The 25,530-nt window shown below is 36.8% G+C and overlaps 1 protein-coding gene across 2 annotated transcripts in view; it reads left to right on the top strand.

The window, feature by feature from the left end:
• The window catches only part of RDX (radixin), a 72,514-nt gene that overhangs the window by 8,115 nt on the left and 38,869 nt on the right, over positions 1 to 25,530 (top strand). For both annotated transcript variants that reach the window (XM_032838364.1, XM_032838365.1), the window contains exons 3-9: positions 4,143 to 4,238; positions 4,753 to 5,027; positions 11,019 to 11,102; positions 11,305 to 11,451; positions 13,707 to 13,803; positions 14,295 to 14,458; positions 16,877 to 17,007. In XM_032838364.1, coding sequence (XP_032694255.1) covers positions 4,143 to 4,238; positions 4,753 to 5,027; positions 11,019 to 11,102; positions 11,305 to 11,451; positions 13,707 to 13,803; positions 14,295 to 14,458; positions 16,877 to 17,007 — 994 coding nt within the window. The remainder of the gene's footprint in view (positions 1 to 4,142; positions 4,239 to 4,752; positions 5,028 to 11,018; positions 11,103 to 11,304; positions 11,452 to 13,706; positions 13,804 to 14,294; positions 14,459 to 16,876; positions 17,008 to 25,530) is intronic.

Genomic DNA, 25,530 nt, shown 5'->3' with positions numbered 1-25,530 from the left:
GCACCTGACAGCAGTTCCATGTCATAGCCTCATGATAAGCTAACATGGGTGTCATGTTGAGGAATTTGGACTACTGGTGTTTTTTCTCACTCTTGAGAGCACATTTGAGTCAGCTGTGGGGCCTTAGAAAGAGAATAAGGGCATTGCTTGCAGACTACATCCAGATACTCTGATGTCAAATTCTCTGGGTCCTACTGGAAATCATTAATATCTTATTTGTTTATTTAAGTTCCGCAGGTGATGCAGTAAGTAATGTTGTAGGTGACATTTTATTGAGAAAGGAAGGAGAGAGATTAGTGCCCTGAGGCCAAGTGATTAGGAAGGTGACTTCATGATTACAAGTGGAATGAAGGTGATCTGGGGGTGAGACTCAGGGGAGGATTTGGGCAGAAGAGTAAGGAGTCTGGTCAGACCTCCTTGACCTTAGAGAATAGAACAGGAGGCAGAGTTTCGAGTACACAGCAGTAAATTACCTAGTAGATATTTTGGGTTTATTTAGGTATCTCACATAGATCTAAAATATACCCAATTTTAAAATTCCTGGAAAGTTGTTTCTTTTCTAGACAAAATGGCATAGTTAGTCTTCCTGATAAGTTAATTGATGATCTTGAAAGCCCTGATAAGGTCTTTTTATAAGATGAAAGGGTTTTGGTAGAGTGAGCAAATTCTTAAAATCATAAGCAGCTACATGCACACCTTGTACATACTTTACCTTGTGAACTGTGAGCTAGTTCTGTTGATTTCTCTAGGCTTCCTGTTTGTAAATATATCATCTATCTTACTTGAATATAAATGTGAATGGAGTTAGCATTCATTGTACTTACTTCTTAACAAATTGAAATCTTATTTTTAGTGAGTGAAATGTTTTTGATGGTCAAAAACTAATCAGCAAGTGGGCTTCTTGGGTATTGTGAACTGAGAAATAAATTACTTGCTTTTTATCAAGTAGAATTGCTTTAGTTTAGACACCAGGAGAAAGGAAGCCTCATTTATTACAGTGCAGTACTGTGTAGTAGTTTAAAAGTGTGGGTTCTAGAGCCACACTGCCTGCATCGGAGTCCCCGCTCTAGCTGTTTGACTTGGGACAAATTACTCTTTGCCTTATTTTTTTCACCTGTACGGTTAGGATCATTATCGTATTCTTCCTTTAGAGGGTTGTTGGGAGAACTAAATGAGAATCCATGTTAAGTACAGAGGACAGAATTTGATGCACACACACAGCATTTCATAATGTAAATGAAGTTCTAGATTAGGGAGTAGTATTATCTGTAATGTGCTCTCTGGGCAGTTAATTCTTAAAGTCACTGTTGTTCCCTGACAGCTTCTCTTGAGCCCAAATCAAAGGATCTAGAAGCAGGCTTTACCTTGGGTATAGGGAGTATGTGGAGTGTGTTGGCAGGGAGGTAGGTTCAGGGTTAAGGCCAGGAGCAGACTAGAGACAGGAGTCCTCTCAAATGAGGGTACATAGCAACATGAGTCCACCTGTAGCAAAGCCTCACTTCTGATCACGATGCGCTTGAGGCCAGCTGCTGTGTGTAGGGGGCTCTGTTTGAGTGCTGGAGGTCCTTTGGTTTGCTCCCTGATTCTTCTACACTGTCATCCTCTTCCAGCTTCCACCTGTGGGATTAGAGAGTATTCTTGCCCCTGAGAAGTATTCAACACGATCTGTTAGGTTGCAAGAAAAAGGGACTCCTGGGTGGCTCAGTCAGTTAAGCATCTGTCTTCAGCTCAGGTCATGATCCCTGAGTCCTCGGACTGAGTCCCGCATCCAGCTCCCTACTCAGAGAACCTGCTCTCCCTCTCTCTTTGCCCCTCCCGCTGCTCCTGTGCGCTCGCTCTCTCTCTCTCTCTCTCTCTGCGTGTTCTTGTTCTCTCCAATAAATTAAAAAAAAAATCTTTAAAAAAAGGATGCAATTAAAAAATTAAAATGTTTGTTTATATTTTTATCTTTCCTTTTTAAAGTTACTTTAAAAGTAAGTGCTTTGCAATGTATGTGTGATATAGCATGTGTGTAATTTATAGGTAAATATACATATATTGTCATTAATGCCCAAGTATTTTTTTATTTATAAAAATATGTGATTGAAAGTTTCTGAGAACGTTGCCAGAAGTAGTAGGGAAAGAAATTCACAGCTGAGCTCTCTTGTTCCTGGTGTTTGTTGTGATGGTCTCAAGCTAGTTAGGGTACTGTCCCGTGTGCCCACTATGGCAGATCCCACCTTTAGTTCACCAACATCGTGAATCACACGCAACCTAGAGGCAAAAACAGGCTAGCTACTTTGACACTTCTCTCAGTTGCTCCTGACCTATGAAAATTTCCTACTCTGCCACTCTGAGCTGGAATCTTTTCTGTGGCTCTTCTGCTGAGACAGCCTGTCTTTTGCCAAACTTAAATTATTTGGGATCTTCTTTGTCTACATTAAGGGTTTGGTGGTTTGGTTTTGATCAGTTTTTGTATCACTTGGGAGTCCTGATGATGTATCATCCAGAAATTTCTCAGTTTTTGTTTTTTTTGGTGGTAACTTTTCCTAGCACAGCTGAATGTTTTTTTATTCTTAATTTTTTTGGCGTGTGTAATTTCAGTGAAATTTTTCAAGAGAAGGAAAATAAACTTTCTGAAAGGTTCAGTATGCTATCTTGAAATCAAACGCCTGATACGTTTTCTTAGATATTAAAAAAAAAAAAAAAGCCAAGAATATCACTTTAAAACTAATGTTGAGGGGGCACCTGGGGGGCTCAGTCGGTTAATTGTCCATCTCTTGGTTTCAGCTCAGGTCATGATCTCAGGGTGGTGAGATAGAGCCCCTCATTGGGGCTCAGTGCAGAGTCTGCTTGAGATTCTCCCCCCACCCCCTCCTCACTTGCTCCCTCATTCTCTCTCTAAAGTAAATAAATAGGGGCACCTGAGTGGCTCAGTCCTTAAGCCTCTGCCTTCAGCTCACTTCATGATCCCAGAGTCCTGGGATTGAGCCCCACATCAGGCTCCCTGCTCAGCGGGAAGCTTGCTTCTCCCTCTCCCGCTCCCCCTGCTTGTGTTCCCTCTTTCACTCTATCTCTCTCTCTCAAATAAATAAATCTTTAAAAATAAATAAGTAATAAAATCTTAACTTTATTTAAAAAAAAACTAATGTTGAATCTTTATGTAAAGCTTTAAAAATATTAATAAATTCTCACCTCTCCTGGCTCACTTCCCTCATTTTGTTTTAATATAGATCTAGAAAAAAATAAGCTTTCCAAGTGCTGGTACATTCTTGGGTGGGTCCTAGCTTTATTTATTTATTCTTTCAAGTGCCTGCCACAGGCTAATCGTTCTTTAAAAGGGCATGATTAAGATGACTAAGGCAGTAATCTCTGTTCTTAGTTTTAAGCAGTGAAGGATGGTAAAATAATAATCATACAGTTACTTATGATAGAGTAAATGTTCTAATAGTATAGATAGAATACTATGGGAACATCAAGGAACGAGTGATTAATTTTATCTATATAATAGGATAGCTTCATTCACAGACAGCATGTTAGTTGAACTGGGGCTTGAGGAATAAATTATTCAGTGGGTGGTAAAAATACAGAAGAAACATTCTAGGCAGAAGAAAAGGCATGAGCAGAGCTGTAAAGATAAAATTTGGGCATGTTCCAAGAATGGGTTCTTGCTCAGTGGGGAAGAACAGAATATTTGATAGTGAAGGGTAGAAGTAGGTGTGAAATCACCAGTTGGATAACCTGGTATGGCTTTTAAATGTCCTCAGAGACTCTTATCACCAAACTGATACTATTTGCCTTGCCTACCCAGTTGTGTAGTTGTGGGGGGTACACTGAAATAGGAACGTGAGATTATGACAGCTTTGTATCTGCTTCCCAGACTTGTTATCTGTTGGGGTCATGATGGGAGATGAGGAAGAAAAAGTGGGATTTAAAAAGCATAGGTCAAACAAGATTGAAATGACACTACAAGATACAATATATCCAAAACCTGAATTTAAGTTTTTAGAAACATCCCTGTAATTAATGTATTAAATTTAAGAAAGATCTCTATAGTAAAGAAATATACCTATAATATCTTTGTAGTTTTGTTTTTCTTTTGAAATATAGTACCATTTACTTTCACTGTGAATGTTGACCTGAAATTGAACTTTTTTTTTAAGGTGGTGAAAACAGTTGGTTTGCGTGAAGTTTGGTTTTTTGGGCTGCAGTATGTGGACAGCAAAGGTTACTCTACATGGCTTAAGCTAAATAAAAAGGTAAAATACATATAAAATTCAGCTGATAATTAAATTACTCTGAAGTTACTATGATCATGAATTTGTACTAGAAAAGCTCAGCGTCTGACTGAATTCAGTCAGATCTCCTTTTACAATTATCTCAATTATTAAACGTTTCATGTCTTTTAATTCAGTAAGTTACCGTTAACTCATCTTAGAGAAAAGAAATGTTCATTCACTTTTCCTGTTTGAAAACTTAGCACATAAGAAATATTAGGGTAACTGAGTACTTTGACTGGCTCAAACATTACAGGATAAACTTAAGGGAAGTTTCAACTTGGTTATTAGACAGGACCTATGAGTTACAGATCACATTCGTTAGTGCATAGAATCTTTTTTTTTTCACATATCCAATAAGTTTAGAATCTTACACACTAGAGTCTTAGTTATGGATTTAGAATCTTATTTGGGTTTTACATGCTACTTTCTTCTAAAAAAGAATTTGATGTGAATTTAGGATTTTTGTCGATTATGCTTGAAATTACTGTTTCAGGTGACACAGCAAGATGTTAAAAAAGAGAATCCTTTACAGTTCAAATTTAGAGCTAAATTCTTTCCTGAAGATGTTTCTGAGGAATTAATTCAAGAAATAACCCAGAGACTTTTCTTCTTGCAAGTTAAGGAAGCTATCTTAAATGATGAGATATATTGTCCACCAGAAACTGCAGTTCTTTTGGCTTCCTATGCTGTCCAAGCCAAGTATGGAGATTATAATAAAGAGATGCATAAACCAGGCTACCTGGCTAATGATAGACTCCTACCCCAGCGGTAAGTGAAATATGTTTTTTACGTTAAATTGTCTGAAAAAGAAATTTATAAATAGATTAAGACAGTTTTTTTAATTGTTAGAGTATATTCTTTTAGAAGTCATGACCTGTAGCTGCATAGATTTATATATGCTGTAATTACTCAAAGTTTCTACCTCTTCTCCTCATTTCCACGGATAAGCGATAAATGGAGGTAGTGGTAATTTGGGTTTGGGGGAGGATGTGACTATTGTTGCTTGATAAAAATTCTCACTAAAACAGGCAGATAGGTGGTTCATAAATGCTTTGTGAGTAAGAAGTGCCATGCTTGGGAAAAATAAAAAGTCAGATGAAAAAAAAGCAACTGAAGTCCTAGAAAACAGAAATGTAATTTTTTTTTAAAAGATTTTATTTATTTATTTGACAGACAGAAATCACAAGCAGGCGGGGAGGAGGGGGAAGCAGACTCCCTGCTGAGCAAGGAGCCCCATGTGGGACTCGATCCCAGGACCCTGACTGAGATCATGACCTGAGCCGAAGGCAGAGGCTAACCCACTGAGCCACTCAGGTGCCCCCATAAATGTAATTTTAAACTATCCAATAAAGCTGGAGGAGGAAGGGGGGAAAAAAAGTCAGACAGGATAAGTGCCATGCTCTATTTCCTCTGTAGAATTAGAATTCCGTTTCTAACTTTTTAAAAGTTTGTTTTTGTTTTGTTTTTAATGTTTAATTAAGTAGTCTCTACACCCAACATGGGGCTCAAATTCACAGCGCTGAGATCAAGAGTCTCATGTTCCTCCAACTGAACCAACCAGGCATCCTGTGAAAGGTGTTCTAAACTCAGTTTTCAGACTCCTAGTCTAGTGCTCTGTCCTCATGTGCAGTATATTGCTGCTTCTATAATCGTTACTTTAAAATAGCATGGCATAGGAAGAAATCATTAGGCAGAAGACCTAGAGTTTGAATGTTAGTTCTGCCCTTTACTACTTAGGTGACCTTACGTGCATAATCTGAAATCTCAGCCTCTGTATCTGAGTATGCAAAGTGGGGATAGTAATCCTGCTCTTCTACCTCATGGCTTATGACTATAGAACAAGAACTGTTTGGTTTATAGTTTTAACTATAAAGTGTGGTACAAGTGTTGGTTGGTAGTAGTATTTATGAGATCTGAGAAGTACAGCATCAAATGTTACTTTAAAATATCTCAGTTCATAATTAGAATTGCACACTAGAATGTACATGGAGATCTTTTTAGAACCTGGAAAGAAAGTGTTACTCTTAGTCCGAACGCCTGAATTTTAAAATTTCTGTTTAAATGCAAGATTGTGTATTATTAACCTAAAATTTCACAGTTTCAGTACTTACAGTATTTAAGCTGTTAGATGGTAGTTTCTTTTTCATAGGTCATAAATATGGAAAAGGGAGACTACTTCATGTCCACTTTTATTCTGTTTGGTTGTGGGCATTAATGTTTATTTTTGTGGAGTAAGTTGAGTTAATATATGCTTTATAAGGTATCATTAAGCACAGTAGCTTTAATATTTGATGATTAAATGTTACACTGTTTATTACTGTTACACTGTAATGCTGTTGCAATAATAGTTTTCTTGGAAGGTAAAATAATGCATACTGTTCACCAAAGAATCAGGAATATGAGACACCTGTTAGCCTCTATGTTTAGTTTTGATTATTATTCCAACTCCAAGCTCTTGGTCTCAGATTTTTTTTAAGCATTGAATTAAATAGCTGGTTACTGGCACAGTAGACTTTCATTTCAGATAAGGGTTAGTTTTTATCTTACTTGAGGTTTAATTTTTTTATATATTTTCATTTTTCATTAAAGTATAATTGGCACACAATGTTACATTAGTTTCAAGTGTACAGTACAGTCCATAGCTCTGTACCAAAATTGAGATATAACTTATGTTTAGTAAAGGCACAGCAGGTTAGGTTTTAAATCAGCATATAAGGTAAGTATTATATATAATCAAAATTGCCCTTGAAATTTCCTAATTGTTCATAAAAGAATAGGCATGTTTTGTCTCAGGTGTAACACAGATGGTGGTTCTTTGAATGTGAGATTAGATTGCTGTTTGGTTGAGCATGAAGTAATTGGCTTACTTTTAGTAGTTATGTGATTTTTAAAAATACTTTAAATACTGGTATCACACTTAAGCACAATTAAATTTTTTTCTTTTTTTTTAAAAAAATTATTTATTTATTTATTTATTTGACAGATAGAGATCACAAGTAGGTAGAGGGGCAGGCAAAGAGAGAGGAGGAAGCAGGCTCGCCGCTGAGCAGAGAGCCCAATGCGGGGCTTGATCCCAGAACCCTGAGATCATGACCTGAGCCAAAGGCAGAGGCTTAACCCACTGAGCCACCCAGGTGCCCCCGCAATTAAATTTCTTTAATTTAAATGCATGTGTGCTATAACCCACTTTGTTTAAAAATAAGAAAGATAGCACACGCTCTTTAAGATTTAGTCTTTAATTTTGAAGATCGAGATAGGTGTTCTTCAAATTGGTAGTCTTTGGAGAACTATTTCAGGCTATCTAAGCTTACTCGTAAGCTTACTCATAAAATCAGAATACTAATTTTTATATTTAGAATGGAGGAAATACCTTCACAGTGATTTACTTATTCTGTGTATGTGGTATAGCATACTTTTTCTCACGATCTTAAGTACCTGAGCATGGAATTAGTAATCAGGTTATTTGGTGATCATAAATGACACACAATTTGATGATTTTGATGGATGCTTTTAATTCTTGTAGAGGAAAAAAAATTATTATAGTCCGGATAAGCAGTCTGTTCTCCCACAGTACATTTAGCTGTCCTGTCTGGTGGTGTACGTTGTCAGTTCCACCAGATACATTGCTCTCTCCTTGGGAAAGAGCTAGATAGACACGAGTTTTTATGTGCCAGGCTTCTCACTTGGGCATATAGGTAGCTGGTAGTTTACCTTTTTCCAAGATAAGGGAAGAAGGGATACGTTTTGGAGAAGATTTCAGTTTTGAATCCGTTGGGTTGGAAACCCCTGCAGCATAACCAAGGAAGATAGCCAGTATTCATTGGTAGGCCTGGAGCAGTCTGAACTGTAGATACAGTTTTGGGAATAAGCAGCAAATACATAATTATCCTATGGAAATGAAAGAGATGGACCTGAAAGTACATATAGAATGGGCAAAGGGCCCAGGACAGATTTTGTTGGAACTTAATTTTTAAGTACAGGGGAAGAGGCTCTTGTAAAGCAAATTGAGAAAAAATGGCCAGAGAGTGAAGAATAATACCAGAGGACTGTTAATCATGGAAGCCAGAGTGCAAGGAAGCTTTAAGGAGAGACTGATCAGCAGCGTCAAATAGTAACAAAAAGGTTTGAGTCTGAGGGAGTAGTGTGTCTGTTGGTTTAACAGTAAGGGGATTGGCAGTGACCTTAGTGAAAGCAGCTTCAGCGTGGTGGTGCTGGTTGCAGCCAGATTGTGGTGGACTAGAGGCGGTCGATGTGAGCTTTGGAAATGAAAGATAGTGAATATGGATAGCTCTTGAAAGAGGTTTGGCTGTGAAAAAGGAAAAAACAAAACCAAAAAAACCTAGGGAACCATGAGTTCATAGATGTGTTCTTTAAAAATGGGAAAGAACTGACTTAATCCTTTATTCTCTTTGCAAATATTTGAGTACCTCTTCAGTACTGGCACTGGGCATATAGTGGTGAGCAATATGGATGTGGTCTTTTGCTCTCTGTAACACAGAGTAGTAGATATGATAATATATACATGTATGCAAGGGACAGTGAATATGTCCCCGTCATCAGTGATGGAGTGTAGATCCTGAGAAAGTGAGGGGAGGAGCCCTTTAAAGGTGCAGATAGACAGATTTAAAGCCAAGTAGAATGGATTGGCCTTAGCCATGAAGAAGGACTCTTTTCTGGACAGAAGAAAGAGAGGGTAGGCATTTTTGAATACTTCCAAACAAGTAATGCAGATTAATAGTACAAGTACACTATGTAAAATGCAAACAAATGAGATTTGAAATGCAGGATGTAAAAAGCTAGAACTTACATAAATCTTAGTGTCATCCACTTTAATTAATCCATACCTTCAGATTTAGTTAATGTCATGGTACCAGCAATTGGCTGCACTCATTATGCCCGCAAGGCTGATTGCATTCCTTTTGGTGAGCTGCCAAGGCCAGGCAGCAAAAAGTATAAAAATAAGAAAAATGTGGAAACCTAAGTCATATAAGGGGAAGACAGAACTCCTCTCCCAAAAAACCCAAGAGCTTAAAAGAGGATATACTGAGAAAGGAGCAGGGCATAGTAAGAACGTAATAATGTGTCTGAGACCTCATTAAGGAATCTATTCTAAATAGTAACTTGTGCAAGGAAAGATTACATTCTGAGATTCCTTTATACTACCAAGACATTCCTAGGTTTCATGTAGAATTTTTATACAGCTAAACAGTAATACTTTTTTTAAAAGATTTTATTTGAGAGAGAAATAACGAGAGAGTACACGATCAGGAAGGAGAGGGAGAAGCAGGCTCCCCACTGAGCAGGGGACCGGACGTGGGGCTTGATCCGAGGACTCTGGGATTGTGACCTGAGCTGAAAGCAGACATTTAACCAACTGAGCCATCTAAGTGCCCCATAAGCAATAATATTTTAATGCCACAGCTTTTGTTAGTAGTAATGTAGGATCTGAGGTTTGAACAACAAAGCAAAATATGTAATAATCATTATATGACCCAAAGAGAACAAGTAAATAATCTGTAGTGTGTAGAGCAGGTAAATTGTGTGTATGTTGAATTTGCTGATTTGATGTTAAAATATCAATAGTAGAGAAAATATGTTTGGTTACATTTGCATAAGGATCACTGGGAGGATAAAAGAGAAACCAATAAAAGATTATTTGGAGGACATGGGGTGGTAAAAAGTGTAACTTTTTGTTACACTTAATACACATAATACTTTTTGTATTATTTTATTAATTTTTTAATTTTTTTTAATTAATTTTTTTAAAGATTTTATTTATTTATTTGACAGAGATCACAAGTAGGCAGAGAGGCAGGCAGAGATAGAGAAGAGGAAGCAGGCTCCCCACGGAGCAGAGAGCCCGATGTGGAGCTCGATCCCAGGACCCTGGGATCATGACCTGAGCTGAAGGCAGAGGCTTTAACCCACTGGGCCATCCAAGCGCCCCCCCACTTGTATAATTTTATATAAAATATTGCCTGTAGAGGGGTGCCTGGGTTAAGCCTCTGCCTTTGGCTCAGGTCATGATCTCCGGGTCCTGGGATTGAGCCCTGCATCAGTCTCTCTGCTCAGCGGGGAGCCTGCTTCCCTTCCTCTCTCTCTCTGCCTGCCTCTCTGCCCACTTGTGACCGCTCTCTCTGTGTCAAATAAATAAATAAAATCTTTAAAAAATATATTGCTTTTAGAAAATAAGAAAATTAAATTTGACACCAAGAAAAGTAAATATGTGGAGTAAAAGAAGAAATTAAGGCTCCAGAATTTTGATTTTCACTCTCTTCTCTAATTTTTTCTATTAATAATAATGAAGAAAGTCATTTTCCTTTTTTCGGTTCAGTGGCTTATTTGCTTGAAACAGTTTAATTCCCATAAACTATCTGTATAACTGTCTTAAAAACGTAATCTTTAAAATAATCTCAGGATCCTAGAAACTTGTTGAGATAATTATGGATTCACATGCAATTGTAAAAAATAGAGGGATTCTATGTATCCTTCTCCCAGCCTTCCCTAATGGTAACATCTTGTATAACTAGTACTGTATCACAACCAAGATATTGATAGAGTCCACCAACCTGATTCAGATTGCATCGGTTTTATATGCAGTCATTTGTGTATGTATATGTGTTTATGGTTCTATGCAGTTTTATCGTGTATATAGGTTTTTATGACAGCCATTACAGTTAAGATACTGAATGGTTTTGTACTTTTAAATGAATATTAATTTTGAATCATAGAAACATTTTCATTTTTTTTTTCTTGCAGTGTTTTGGAACAGCACAAACTGACAAAAGAACAGTGGGAAGAAAGAATACAGAACTGGCATGAAGAACACAGAGGAATGCTGAGGTACTTGGGTGGCTATTTTCTTAGTGATTTTCCTTCAAGTATTTTTATATCATAACACTTATTAGTACATCACATTATCCCCCAAAGATCATTCACTTTATATGAATAAATATAAAGCACTAAATTTTAATCCAAAGTATTTTTGTAATTTGTTTGGTATTACTTTTACTTAAGTATGTTACATTAAGCTTTCTTTTAACAGGGAAGATTCTATGATGGAGTACCTGAAGATTGCCCAAGATCTAGAAATGTATGGAGTCAACTATTTTGAAATAAAAAATAAAAAGGGAACTGAATTGTGGCTAGGCGTTGATGCTTTGGGTCTGAATATTTATGAGCACGATGACAAGTGAGTAAATTTAGTTGCACAGTGAACTGGTCATTAATCAGTGATCTGTATGGCTTTAATCTTAATGCTGTGTTTGTAAAGTTCTTTTTTTGCTTGATTACTCTTGCTGCTTTTTTCTCCCTACTTAAAAGATTAGTTAATGCGACAAAGATTTTTAGATGTCATGTCTACATTTTTGCAACACCTTGTAGCTGTTACGCTCAGCATATTTATTAGACAGAATGATTCACTTTTATTTGGTATCTTGTGAGTTCTGTCTGGTAATTTAATTGAAACTTGTTCCCTTTATAGGTGAAGAATGATTCCTTAAATATACCTGGCATTTAAGGTGAAATTGAAATTAACATGTTTAAGAAATAGAGAGCAATGAGACAATGAAATTAATAGATATATGATTTATTATATTTGTAACTTTTTAAAGACATTTATAGGAATTGTTTTCAATATTTTCAGACATCAGTAAAGTAGAATATCACTGTATTGAGAATAATGGACGGTGTTATTTTGTTTCAAAATTAACCAGGTGTTAATTTTTATATTAATATATTAATATAGAATATGTCAGACTTTTCACAGTACTTTAGGAATGCTTTATACTTTATTTGCTATGCCAGTAATGCCTTCTTCTAAGGCATTTCTCTTTATTCTAAAATTCTAGAATTTTAGTTTCATTATTACAAGTATCTAATAAGATACACTTTTCTAACACTATATACTAAGTCCAAAAGAGAGCATTTTAATTATTTTACTCTGCTGTGTATTTTTTATTTACAAAGCAAGTTAACAACACTATATCATTAAGAAGAAAATATTTTGAAATTTTTGAAAAGCAAAAAGGACTTAGAGACTATTTTGTGGACCAAATCCTTTTTTTACTTTCTTTTAAAAATTATTGAATTTCTATCAGAGTACGCATTATAGATACATTACAGATAAAGATGGGGAATATGAAAGAGAGGGGATTAGCTCAGAATGGGAGGGACTGATACGGGAGATTGGTCTTATCTCTACTGGTTCACTTTTTAAAAATAATTAAAATCTATTATATTTCCAAAAGATTAAAAAAAAAAAAGTAGGGTACAGCTTTAAAAGCTTAAGTTCTTTTACCAGCTCTGCTACTAATTGCCTTTGTGATCCTGGTCAAGTTATTAACCCTCTGAAATTCATATAACTGCCAAGCTTACTTTACAAGATTGTTGTGAGAATTACATGAGGAAATTGCTTTAGAATTTTTCAAAGTAACATGTAAATGTAGTACAGCATTACCTTAAAAATGCTATGTTCCGGCAGGCTCCTTTTTAAGCTGGTAACAATGACAGTTGAAGAGCCATTAGGGGGCAGTATAATGCATAACTTTTGAGTAAAGAACGCTGTATGTAGAAAAATTACTTGGTGTGCTGCAATTGGTAATCTCCTTAAGACTTAAAAGGACTATTAATAGGTAGAAATTCATACTTTGTTCTCGGAAGACTGACTAGAAAGACACCTTTTGGCTAGCATGGGTATCATAATCATTTTGCACACTGGTTATTGGATAACAGTGACACATTTGATGGGTAGTCTGAAACAGTAAAATTCATGAAAAACAAAAACAAAATTACTGTTCCAGTCTGATTCCTTGAATTTTTGTGTGCAGTGTGGCAAAGTGGTGGTAACTTATATTTCTTAGAGTTGGAAATCCAGCCCTTCCATTTATCCAAACATTTGTGTATGTGAATGTCTTAATTTTTTTCTGTTGAGATAGAACTCACATACCATAAAATTAGTGCTTTTAATGTTACAAATACTCATTTTTAAGCTAAACAGAGGAAGGAAATAAATTTAGTATTTAGTAACATGTCCATAATTCACATGAAAACTTATCAAGACTTTTCCTCCCTCTCCCTTCTTAAACACATTTAAACTAATATTTGTAGTAGCTTGAATCTAAGAAGAGCTAGTACAGGGCCCCAAGGGAAGTTCAGTTCTACACTCTAGGTTGCTAGTGTTTTCTAGGTAATTTTAAGAAAGTAAATGTAATGCTTTCAAGGCTCATGACACATCATGAAATTTTTTGATAGTTATTCTGTTTTATGTGGCTTAATTGATCAAATTTCCCCTTAAAAGATAATAATGTCAATAGTATCAGTAAGCTGATGCATTTGAAAATCTAGCTTTCTTAAGACTGGTCATTTAGCTAATTTGGCTCCAAAATGTTACACGTTTTGTGTTTTGTTTTCTGCTTTTAATTAAAGGAATGCTTTCATTTTTTTAAGGTTAACACCAAAAATTGGTTTTCCCTGGAGTGAAATCAGAAATATTTCATTTAATGACAAAAAATTTGTTATAAAGCCAATTGACAAAAAGGCACCTGTAAGTAAAATTCTGTTATAAGTGTTTTCTGTATTAACTTTTTTTAAATTTCCACCATTTTGCTATGATACCATTTGAAGAGTGGCATTGTTCGTTTATTGATTTGTTCCTGAGAAACATTCCCTTTTCATAGTTTAACTTTCCTGCTGTTAAAATAATGAATTATTAAAAGTAGAAGGTTTTGAGCTTTTTATAACATGTGAATATTAGTTTTATTTTAATTGAGATTCAGCTGTAAGGTGAGTGATGTTTATTAGGAGGTGATTGAAAATAATCACCATTCCTAAGAAGCGGTTGAAAACACTTGTTTGTTGGTAGCCTTTACAGGTATGTGCAAATATGGCATACTTACTAGGAATTAGGAAATTCTGTGACTTCTAAACTATGTAATATGACATTTGAATTCATACCCCATATTGAAATTTAGTAGAGATTATTGTGAGAGGGGCTGTCCTTCAGGAAGATTTTAAATTCAGAAACTTTATGTTTAGGATTTTGTTTTTTATGCTCCTCGTCTGAGAATCAATAAACGGATTTTGGCTTTATGTATGGGAAACCATGAACTATACATGCGAAGAAGAAAGCCTGATACCATTGAAGTGCAGCAGATGAAGGCTCAGGCGAGGGAGGAGAAACATCAGAAGCAGTTGGAAAGGTATGGAATTTAAGGTTTTGATTCTTAATTGAGTAGGTGGTTTAAAATTTAAGAAAGCTGTTTCTTTTTGTTTTTTTGATCACATTTTTATTATTTATTTTTTATTTTTTAAAATTTATTTTTCTTTTTAAATTAGCATATAATGTATTATTAGCCCCAGGGGTACAGGTCTGTGAATCATCAGGCTTACACACTTCACAGCACTCGCCATAGCACACACCCTCCCCAATGTCCATAACCCCACCACCCTCTCCCTATCCCCCTCCTCCCGGCAACCCTCAGTTTGTTTTGTGAGATTTAGAGTCTCTTATGGTTTGTCTCCCTCCCGATCCCATCTTGTTTCATTTAAAGAATGCTGTTTCTTTAACATACTCTGAGTTTACAGTTTTACATTGTTTTCATTGTATTAAAATTGAGTGTTATGCTTATACTCTTAGAATGAGTATGTATACTTTTCAAATTGGAAATCTTTGGTATTTCTGAGAAAGTAGCTTTTTATGAATTCATAGATGTGCTTTATCTTTTAAACATGCTTGCTTTTCACTGATTGACCTTGGTTTGGATACCCTAGTAGTTTGGGATTTTTCAAGTTTGTTCTGCTTGTGACTTTTACTAAATTTTTCAGAGTAAGAATTGCTTGAATAAAAAAATCTGCCTTATTTTTGTTTATTTTTTAAAAAATATTTTATCTGTTGAGAGAGAGAGTGTGCACATGTGCAAGCAGGGGAGGGAGTGGGAAAAGAAGACTTGGTGCTGATCGTGTAGCCTGATGTGGGACTTGATCTCACCACTATGACCTGAGCTGAAATCAAGAGTTGGACACTCGACTACCTGAGCCACCTGGGTGCTCCGCTGAATATTTTGCTTTAAAACAGTATCGTGGACACTGTAGAACTCAAGTGAAAAGTCACTAAAAAGTTAGCAAAGTACCTGGTGTTTAATAAATAGTACCTCGTGTAATAATTCTTAATATCATTAATGCATAGTCTGATTAGAAGCTGAATATAAATTAGCTTTTAATTTTCACTTAAGAAAAATATATTTGGGTTCATCTGATATTCTTTAAAAAGTAAGGTATCCTAAAACATTTTCTGCATGTTAGTCCAGGGAATTCATAGTATATTAATATGCTATTTATGCTCAAACTACATGGTCTTTGTGCCTGAAATTCATATGGCAATGATGTCTTTTTTGGGGAATATTAAGATGTACTCAGACGAGTATCAGAGATGAAATCATAACTGATTTTTTTAAGCTAAAGAAAGTTATTCCCATTAAAACAAAGGGAATATTGAATATTGATTAAATTCATGAAATAGATAATATTACCTGATAGTGCTTCATCTAATTCTTACTCGTCTTTATATTTCTTTATAAATATAGAGTCTTTATAGAGTCTGACCAGTGGTAGGCTCTCGGTAGTTATGTGAGGAGAGTCTGGCTATATTTAAAAGAAACAGTCTCTTTAGGCCCCTGGCGGCTGCCGCTGAGGGAGGGAGGTGGTCTTTCCCGTGAGCTCTCAGGTCGATCTGTCTTAAGCAGCGTTCGACATCTACTCTCATTCTAATGGAGTTGTCAAAGGAGATAAAACTGATTTGCCATTTGTATATAAGATTAAATTGGTACTACCTTAGGAATTAATAATGTGTCAATTCATGTTAGCAATTGAAAATTCTTACCCTCCCAGGTTACTTTACTTAAACTGCCTAAAGTAAAATTACCTTGTGTGCTCCCTTCCAAGCCTTTCTTACTTCTCTCAGTGGGAAATGTGCAGTTAACTGCTTTTGTGCTGGCCTGTGATTTATTGTCAGAATTCATCGAGTATACAAGTGATAAATCTCCTCTAATTTTTTCCCACGTTCAAGTCTGCGTCAAAAACATGCTTTGCACACAAGAGGTGTATTTGACAGTTTTACTTTGCTAGTTGTTCTGTAAATTTGTCACCTGAAAATATTTCTAAAATGTCTTAAGTTTTTATTATCTTTTTTTTAAGAGTTTATTTTGAGAGAGAAAGAGGGAGAGAGCACGAGTTGGGGGAGGGGCCTAGGGAGTGGGAGAAGCAGACTACCCTCTGAGCAGGGAGCCCAACGAGGGGCTCTATCTCAGGACCCTGAGATCATGACCTGACCTGAAGGCAGATGCTGAACCAACCAGGTGCCCCTTTTAACTTTTGAAACAATCCTAGACTACATCTTCCGTGACCCCACAAAAAGAAATGCACTGTATTCCAGTGTACGTGCATGTAACAGGGCAGTCCTGTATTTTTAACTGGATGGGTTTTTTTTTAAGCCCAGCTGAATATAATGAAGATTCTTAAAATAGTTATACGTTTCTTTTTAGTGGATTCACAGTACTTGGGTTTCATGTCCGTATTTCTGTGTATTCACTTGTAACAGAGCAATTCTAATTCCTCTTCAGGGCACAGCTAGAGAATGAAAAGAAGAAGAGGGAGATAGCAGAAAAGGAGAAGGAAAGGATAGAGCGGGAAAAGGAGGAGTTGATGGAGCGGCTGCGGCAAATCGAAGAGCAGACGGTGAAAGCCCAGAAAGGTAGCAGCTTCCTTTTGCCGTTGTGTTCACCCTTGCTCCCCGTTGTCCGGCACTTCCTCACTGCTGGGTAATCTCATTTGTCCTGTACAGCAATTGCACTTAATTGTCATATTAATCCTTAGTGGAATCACATCGTAAACATGTTTAAGGGACACGCAGCATTCGTGTGTTAGTTTCTCTTTCATTTACTTAAACACACAGGTGTTGTCATGTGAAATGACTGTAGATATTACTTTATTCCTCTTACGGTTCAGGGTTCCATTAACAAACACGCAGGTTTAGTACTCGCCAGCATTTAAACAAAAGCCGTTCTATTTGATGCTTTATGGGTATGCAAGTATTTCAAAGCATCTGAATACTTAAGGGCATTTTAAGCTATTCTGACTATAATAAACTCTTCCGGAACTCAGTCTCTAAATTTCGTTTCGGTATAGTAAAAAAATACACAACACATAGAAGTGGGTTGGTTTTTGGTAACAGCTTGGTCAGAACCTACTTCCTATGAAGAGTGTAACCAAAATACTACAGTGTATAGAAAGGGTACATTGAGTTTCCAGAGTGGTTTATAGTAAATAACTCTAGGATATGCCGCTTTCAAACAACAAATAGTAGGAAGAACAGAAGAAAAAAGGTATTGAGCAAAATAAGATTTTTTTTCCTTCTTAAGCAGTAGAGGTTCGAGGGGGGGATATAATATGAAATATATACTATTTGTAAAACTAGAATTAATACCTGCTTTCCTGATAACTAGTAGAAGCAGCCGTTAGTTTTATTATTCTAAGTAGAATAATAACCTTAAAGTTTATTAAATAATAACCTTATTTAAGGTTATTTTCATTCTTTACATCAGGCTACCGTAATGGGGAGATGCTCTTGAGCGGTGGGGAGAATAATTTGCAAATGGGTAACTAGAGGAGGAAGTCCTAGAGATTGCTATAAACCCACAAACTGGTAGATCATTCTAATTTCAAGGGGATTGGAAATAATATTTCTAAGAGAAGAAATAGGAAAACAAACTAGGCTTTATTCTGACCTTAGAAGCCTCACTTCCCAGAGCTAGAAAAGACCTAGAAAAGTACTTAGTTCGGAGGTCAGAGGTATTAAACAGACTTGCTTGCAGACTGTAACACCAAGGCAGAACTTGTTTTCTGAATTCCAGCTTCATCCCGTTTCTACTACTCCAGATGCCTTTTTCATCAATTAAAGTAGACCTTTATGAAGTGCCTACTTTGTGCTGCATTTTAGGAATACAAATAAATCGGATGCATGGGAGGGAAGTCTGTGTGGTTGGCAGAAATAAGATATATTCAGAAAAATGTAAAGTGAGGTAATGTGTGGTAGATGCCATGTGAATACAATAAGCAATACTTTTAGAGGCAGAATGCTGTAAAAAAATGGAATGTGTGTTTCTTTAAAAAGTTTAAGGAAATTTATGATACTGGTATATTTTAAAGAAAAAATTGGGTGATAGGGTTTTTTAACTTACATATATCTTTCTGAGAGAACAGCTACCTATTAAACCTTTCAATCTTATTTATTTAGGGTGCACAATAAAAATATTAATGATTTACACACAGAAAACTACTCAAGTCAAGAAGCATTAAAGAATATAAGGAAGATAGAACATAAGAAAGAATGTAGAGTATCCCTATCAAGACAATTTCAAATCAGTCATCTTATGGCAAAGGACATCTGATTTGTTTCTTGAGTTTTTTTTTTTTCCTAATAATAAAGCGTTGCCAGGCTGTCCTAAAATCTGCACGATTGTCTTGTAATTTATGCTGAATTCTCACTCAAATGTAGTAACTCTGGTCATATCTACGTCATAATATTTAGTAGAACCTTTAAGTTCTTGTTTGAGAAGAAACTTTTCTATACTTCATTAAGAATTTTTTTGAAGTCATTATTATTTGAAATGAGTTATGAATCATTAAATAGAACTATTCTACCATTTACATTTCCATAGTTCACTTACTTTTATCATTTTTAAACCATCTCTGGAGGTTTATTTGAGAGCCAGACTGGGATTCACTTACTGTCCTAGCAAATATCAAAGTGAAATCCCAGTAGTGATCTCATGCATCCTGTGTACTTATTAAGCACCTAGTGTGTACGAGGCATTGTAGGCATTGGGGATACGATGCTGAACAGATAAGGTCCCTGCTCTCATGTGGCTTACATTTTATTGAGGAAAGAGAGAGTAATAAAATTAACAGATAATCAAGATAATTTTATGTTTTAAGTGCTTGGGGGGGAAGTAAGCATGATAGTGTGATGAAAGCTCTTGTGGGGAATAGGAGGGCTTGTCAATTTTATGTATACATTGTTTACAAATAGGAATTAAACAGTCAAGCTTTAATTCTGTCATTAACTTAGAATACCTTTAGCAAGTCATTTTAACCTCTCAATTTCCTTAGATTCCTAATTTCTAGAATGGAAGTAGATAATGTCTAATTTAATTTTCTGAGATTTTTTGGAAAGTTTTTTTAAAAAATTTGAAGTATAGCATGTATATAATAATGTGCATGCCTCTTAGGTATCAGGCTTAATGAATTTTTCCCAAGTGAATTTATTCCTATGACTACCTAGAACAAGGTGCAGAACATTACCTGCACTATGGGAATCTCCATTGTATCCCTTCCCATTTTTTCACCCCAAATGTGACTTAAATCATTCTGATGTATATCATCATAGAGTTTATTACTTTTTTAAAGATTTATTTTTGCAGGAGAGAGAGCACATGTGCATGAGCAGGGGGAGGGGCAGAGGGAAAAGCAGACTTCCTGCTGAGCATCCAGGGATCTGGGACCTGATCTCAGGACTAGGACCCTGGGATCATGACCTGAACCGAAAGCAGGTGTTTAACCGACTGAGCCACCTGGGCACCCTCATCATAGAGTTTAGTCTTATTCTTAATAGCTCTGTTGAGGTATGAATCACAATACTACACAGTTAATGATCTCAAGTGTATATGTTAACGGTTTCTAATATATTCAGAGTTGTGCCACTTGATGCCACAAATTTAGAACAATTACATCACCCCAGAAAGAAATCCCATACCCATTAGCAGTCACTTCGAATTTTTCTGAGTCCTCCCTCCCCCAGTCCTAGGCAACTACTAATCTACTTCTAGCTCTGTAGACTACATGTTGTGGTCATTTCTTATGAATGGAATTGTGTAGAATATGGTCTTTAGTAACTGTCTTTCATGGAGCATGTTTTTGAAGGTCATCGTGTTGGAGCTTGTATCAGGCATTCATTCCTTTTTATGGCTGAATAATGTTTCATTCTGTGGATATATAGATATATGTATAGATATAGATGTTATATATATATGATATACACATATGCACACATATATACATACATACACACACACGCTACATTTTATTCATTAGTTGGTGAACGTTTGGGTTGTTCCCACCATCTGACTATTGTGACTATGTTGCTATGAACATCTGTGTACTGATTATTGTTTTCATTTCTTTTGAGTATAAACCTGGGAGTAGATTACTGGGTCATATGGTAAGTTTATGTTCAACTTTTTGACAAATTGCCTAACTGGTGTCTAAAATGACTGTACCATTTTACATTCCCACTATCAGTGTATCATTTGTATGACCCCTAACCTCCCCAGCACTTACTAATGTTAGTCTTTCGGAGTACGGTCATCCTAGTGGGTGTGAAGTACTACTGTGGTTTTGATTTGCATTTTCCAAGTGGCTAATGATGTTGAGCATCTTTCCATATGTTTATTGGCCATTTGTATATAATCTTCTTTGGAAAGGTGTATTTTTGCATTTTCTTCCCATTTTTCAACTGTGTTGTCTTTTTGTTGAGAGGTGTCAGAGTTTTTTCTGTATCTCGGTACAGATGTCTTCTGACGTACCCAGACATATGATCTGCAGATATTTTCTCCAATTCTGTGGGTTACCTTCACTTTGAGGATGATGTTCTTTGAAGCCCAGTGGTTTAAATTTGGATGAAGTCCAGTTTTTTGTTTTTTGTTTTTTGTTTTTCTTTTTAAGATCTATTTATTCATTTGGAGAGAGATAGGGAGTGCACAGGGGGGAGGAGGAGAGGAAGAATCTTAAGCAGACTCTGTACTCAGCATGGAGCCCGACGTGGGGCCTGATCTCATGACCCTGAGATCATGACCTGAGCCAAAACCAAGAGTCAGAGGCATAACTGACTACACCACCTACGTGGTCCTGGAGTTCAGTTTATTTATTTTTTGCTTGTGCATTTGGTATCCTGCCCAAGAACAGTCTTGCTTGTTTTTGACTGCATGTAAATGAATTCATGTACTCTTCTGCTTGGCTTCTTTTTGTTCAAAACTTATGCCTGGAGCTGTAGTTTGTTGTTTTACATGGTAGTGTAATATTCTGTTGCGTGTAGACAGCAAATTGATGATAGACATTTGGGATAGACATTTGGGATAGTTCTGGTTCCAGCTATTATAAAGTAAGGCTGCTGTGAGCGTTCTTAAGTGTAGCCCCTGGGTATTAATTTAGGGGACGTATCTGTACCCCGGAGTGGAATTGCTGGGTCACTGCTATAGTTTACCGTAGATACTGCCACTGTTTCTCCAAAGTGATTGTATCAGTGCTCATTCCTACCGGTAGTGAATGAAAGTTGATTTGCCCTATATCTTCATTACTTGATGATTTGTTTTACTGTCAGGGTTTCCTCTTGCGTTGTTTGTTTGTTTAGCCATTCTGGTGAGGACAGTTAGTACAGTGCATTTTCTTGATGACTGATGATTTGATTTTAAGCACTTTTGCAAATGCTTATAGCATCCATAAAGTACCTTTTCATGAGTTTCACCTATTTTTTAAAAATTGGATTTTCTTTTTTTTTCTTATTGACCTGGAGTTCTTTTCATATTTTGTTAAAAGAAAATCTCTCTATGGTTTACCTTTTTTTCTCTCTCAATGTAAGTTTTTTTTAATGAGGAGAAGTTCTTTAAGTTCCATTTATCACTCTTTCTCTTATGGTTGTGAATATATTATTTTCTACTACCTTCTGGATACTGCTTTACCTTTCACATTTAGGTCCATAATTCATATGTAACTGATTTTTGTAGGAGTCAGTGTTATTTCTTCCCATATGTATTTTCATTTGACCCAGACCCTTTATTACAAGGACTATTCTTTCCCCATTTAGGTACATCCATCACCTTTGTCACAAATCCAGAATACAATATGTATGTAGGTCTACTTCCAGACTATTGTGTTCCACTCAGCTGTTAGTTGATTTTATTGTCAGTGGACACCGTTCAGTCACCAATTGTATCTAGAAAAACTTGAAACTGACATATCTTATAAGTGCGTAATAGGCATACAAGAAAGTACATGTTGTACAGTGGGAAGCATGTTTCAAAGACAAGGGCAAGTTCTTAGGCTTCCATATTATTTGGATTTTACATTATCTTTTATGACTTTAGTTGTTCATGGTTACACATTGCATACTTTTATAGATTATTCTGAAGTTGAGAAAAGGAAAATAATTAACCTGAAAAAGTTATTATAGGGAGCGATTTAGTTTATAACAGGACAGACTAGAGCTTCAGAAGAGTTTATTATATGACAAGACTGACCTCTCGGTGGGAGTCAGCAGTCTGGATGTTCTGCATATCTCACAGCACAAACTCTTCTGTGGTATTGTCAGGTGATGCACCTCCTCATCATTCCTGGGTTGGTAATTCCTCTTTCTCTTTGCCACATTAGCTGTACTTTTCCTTTCCTCCCATCTTCTATTCATAATCCTCTTCTGAATAGAGAGCCTCTGGAAAGGAAGTTCTGGAGGTGGTCCTAGGGAGGAGGTTAGCAGCTACTGGGATGTCTTCGCTGCACACTTCTGTGGGTTGAGGATTTGCTAACAGCGGCTGAATGTGGTGACAAGCCCCACCACTCTGACTGATCTACGAGCTGGCATTGATTTTTAGCTTTTCTGTTGGGCTCCCCACTCCCCCAGCCCCCTGGAAGCCTTGCCTTTTCAGAGTTTCTTTCCTTAGTATTTGTTGTAAGCAGCAAGAGGAACTTCACATGCTCTTCAAATTTGCGGTTCTACTGGTTGGCTACGGTGATAAGTATTTTATCTTTTGGGGGGCTGGTGCTTCAATACATGATTGTACTCACTCAAGATTTTGCTAAAATAAAATTAGTAGTGTATCTGTGTCCCTGTCAAAGACCTCCTGAATGTTATGCTGCTTTATGGGTGCTATGCGTGTGAACCTAAATGTTGAAGGGAGAATGAAGTTTCTAGAAAATAGCATAACCATAAGGAAAATATTGATAACTTGAACTTCCAGGATTATAAAGGGGACTCTGGCCCTTGACATCTCTGCAGAGGGTTTGTAGGATGCCTAAAGATCTGCTTCTGCAGTGTTGTCAGTGTTTCTCTGGACTTTGCATCTCTCCTCGTTCTTTGCTTTTTCTTCAGTTTTCCTAGATAAGCAGTATCTTTCATAGTTATGTTAATATTCTTGTTTGCTAACTGCAGTACCTGGATAATCTTTGGGCCCACACAGTAGTCTTTCTTTGGGGGATTTTAGGGGTGTTGGAAGGGGTTATTTGGTCCCGTCTTCCCAGTATGCCTTGTAATTTTGGTTGCTTTCCCAATGTTGAGTTTGAAACATTAGGGAGCCCTAGGATGATGTTATTTAACTTTAGAGAGGATTTAATATTCTTTTTTTGCCAGGCAGAATATGTGCAGGTCACTGGTGGAGTTGACCAGGGTTTCAGGCTTTGTTAAGGTTGGTCTCTTTGTGTTTTTTCCCTCCCTGCTAGTCTGTAGACCCTTGGGGGTGTCTTCTGACGGACTGCTCGTTTACTAGGGCCCTCAGTGCCGGCCTCTGACTCCTGGCTGCACGACAGTGTCGATATTCCTCTATTCCGTAGCCAGTTTTAGCTGGTTTTTGTTTGTTTCCCTAGTTTTCTACCTCATATGTGTACATTTTAGGAGTTGGCAAACATCTTGGGGGGAAATAGGCAGATTTTGGAGCCTACCTTTCTATTTACTCCTTTTAAGGATCTTGGTCTCCCAAGCCTTGGATGCCTTGATAGTCCCCAGATCACAATCTGTGTCTTCTTAGCCTGGCTCAGTATTGTAGGCCTGGGGCTGCTGCGTGCTGGTTCACTTCTGTTCCACTCCACTGAGAATATTAAATGCCGTTCTGTTTTGTTTGTCTGTTTTTTGTGTACAAAGTAAGCAAATACATAATATCCTCACGAACTATATTCTTGTTTCCTCTTCTTTCTTACATAAAATGTAGTATCCTGCACGTATCCTTCTGTACCTTGCTGTTTTCGGTTAATGCACACTTGAATGTCCTATACTCACAAAGAGATCTTCCTTACTTTTTTTTGTATGATGGTATAACACTCCGTTGCTTAGATTTAGGATAGATAATTTATAATTGCATTTTTAGTGAGTAATTGGTAAACACATTCTTAATTCTGTGAATTCTAAAAATGACAGTGGAACTTCTTTGCCTTTTTTTTTTTAAGATTTTTTTTTTTGTCAGAGAGAGAGAGAGAAAGAGAGCGAGCGAGCGAGCACAGGCAGACAGAGTGGCAGGCAGAGGCAGAGGGAGAAGCAGGCTCCCTGCCGAGCAAGGAGCCCGATGTGGGACTCGATCCCAGGACGCTGGGATCGTGACCTGAGCCGAAGGCAGCTGCTTAACCAACTGAGCCACCCAGTCGTCCCCTTCTTTGCTTTTTTTAACAACAGTATTCTTTTCCTATGGAAAAAAATGTGATCTGTCATAAACTATTACCTTAGACTGAGAAAAGGAAGAAAACTCTATAACTTTTGGGATATTTAATTCATTAATTTATTTTTTACTAGTTCTTTTGTAGGTACATAGTTTCTAAGCTTTGCTCATAAAAGATCATTTGGCTTGCAAAACCCTAGACCTGTCAGAAATCAAATTTATGTTCAAGCCCGACTGAGAAAGAGAGACTTCCCCAAATTTTATTAGCTTGAGCTTAACTTCCTGGTTCTAAACACCGTAACCATCTGTATCAATGCAATACTGTTAATGAGAGAAGCAGCTTATTCTTATAACCTTTAATCTTCATCCTGAAAGAGCAGATCTTCTAAAAGAAGCCATATTCCTTGGTACCCTCTTAGCATGTGTCAGACCTCAGAAATTGTAGGTCCTAGATTTTTATGAACCAGAGAGGCAAAATATTGATATTATCTTAGCTAATCCTTCCCTGCAGGTGTTCCAAGGGGATCCAAGGTCTTAGAGGCGTGTTTGTTTCATAAAAATATTCTAGTAGGTGGATTTGTAAACCTTTCTGCACAGGGCCAGATAGTAATACTTCAGGCTCTACAGGCCACACGGTTCCTGGTGCAACTGTCAGCTCTGCTGTAGCAGAGTGGTAGCAGTCTTACTGTATATAAACACATGACAGTATTGAACTGAGTGAGGGTATGCGTGCCCGTGAAACTTTACTTACAAAAACAAGGCATTGGCTTAGTGGGCCATAGTTTTCCAGACTCTGTTCTAACTCC

Source organism: Lontra canadensis, unplaced genomic scaffold (genome assembly GCF_010015895.1).
Source record: "Lontra canadensis isolate GAN:19392208 unplaced genomic scaffold, GSC_riverotter_1.0 scaffold104, whole genome shotgun sequence".
NCBI classification, from domain to species: domain Eukaryota; kingdom Metazoa; phylum Chordata; class Mammalia; order Carnivora; family Mustelidae; genus Lontra; species Lontra canadensis.
This window is presented reverse-complemented; position numbering and strand designations above follow the sequence as displayed.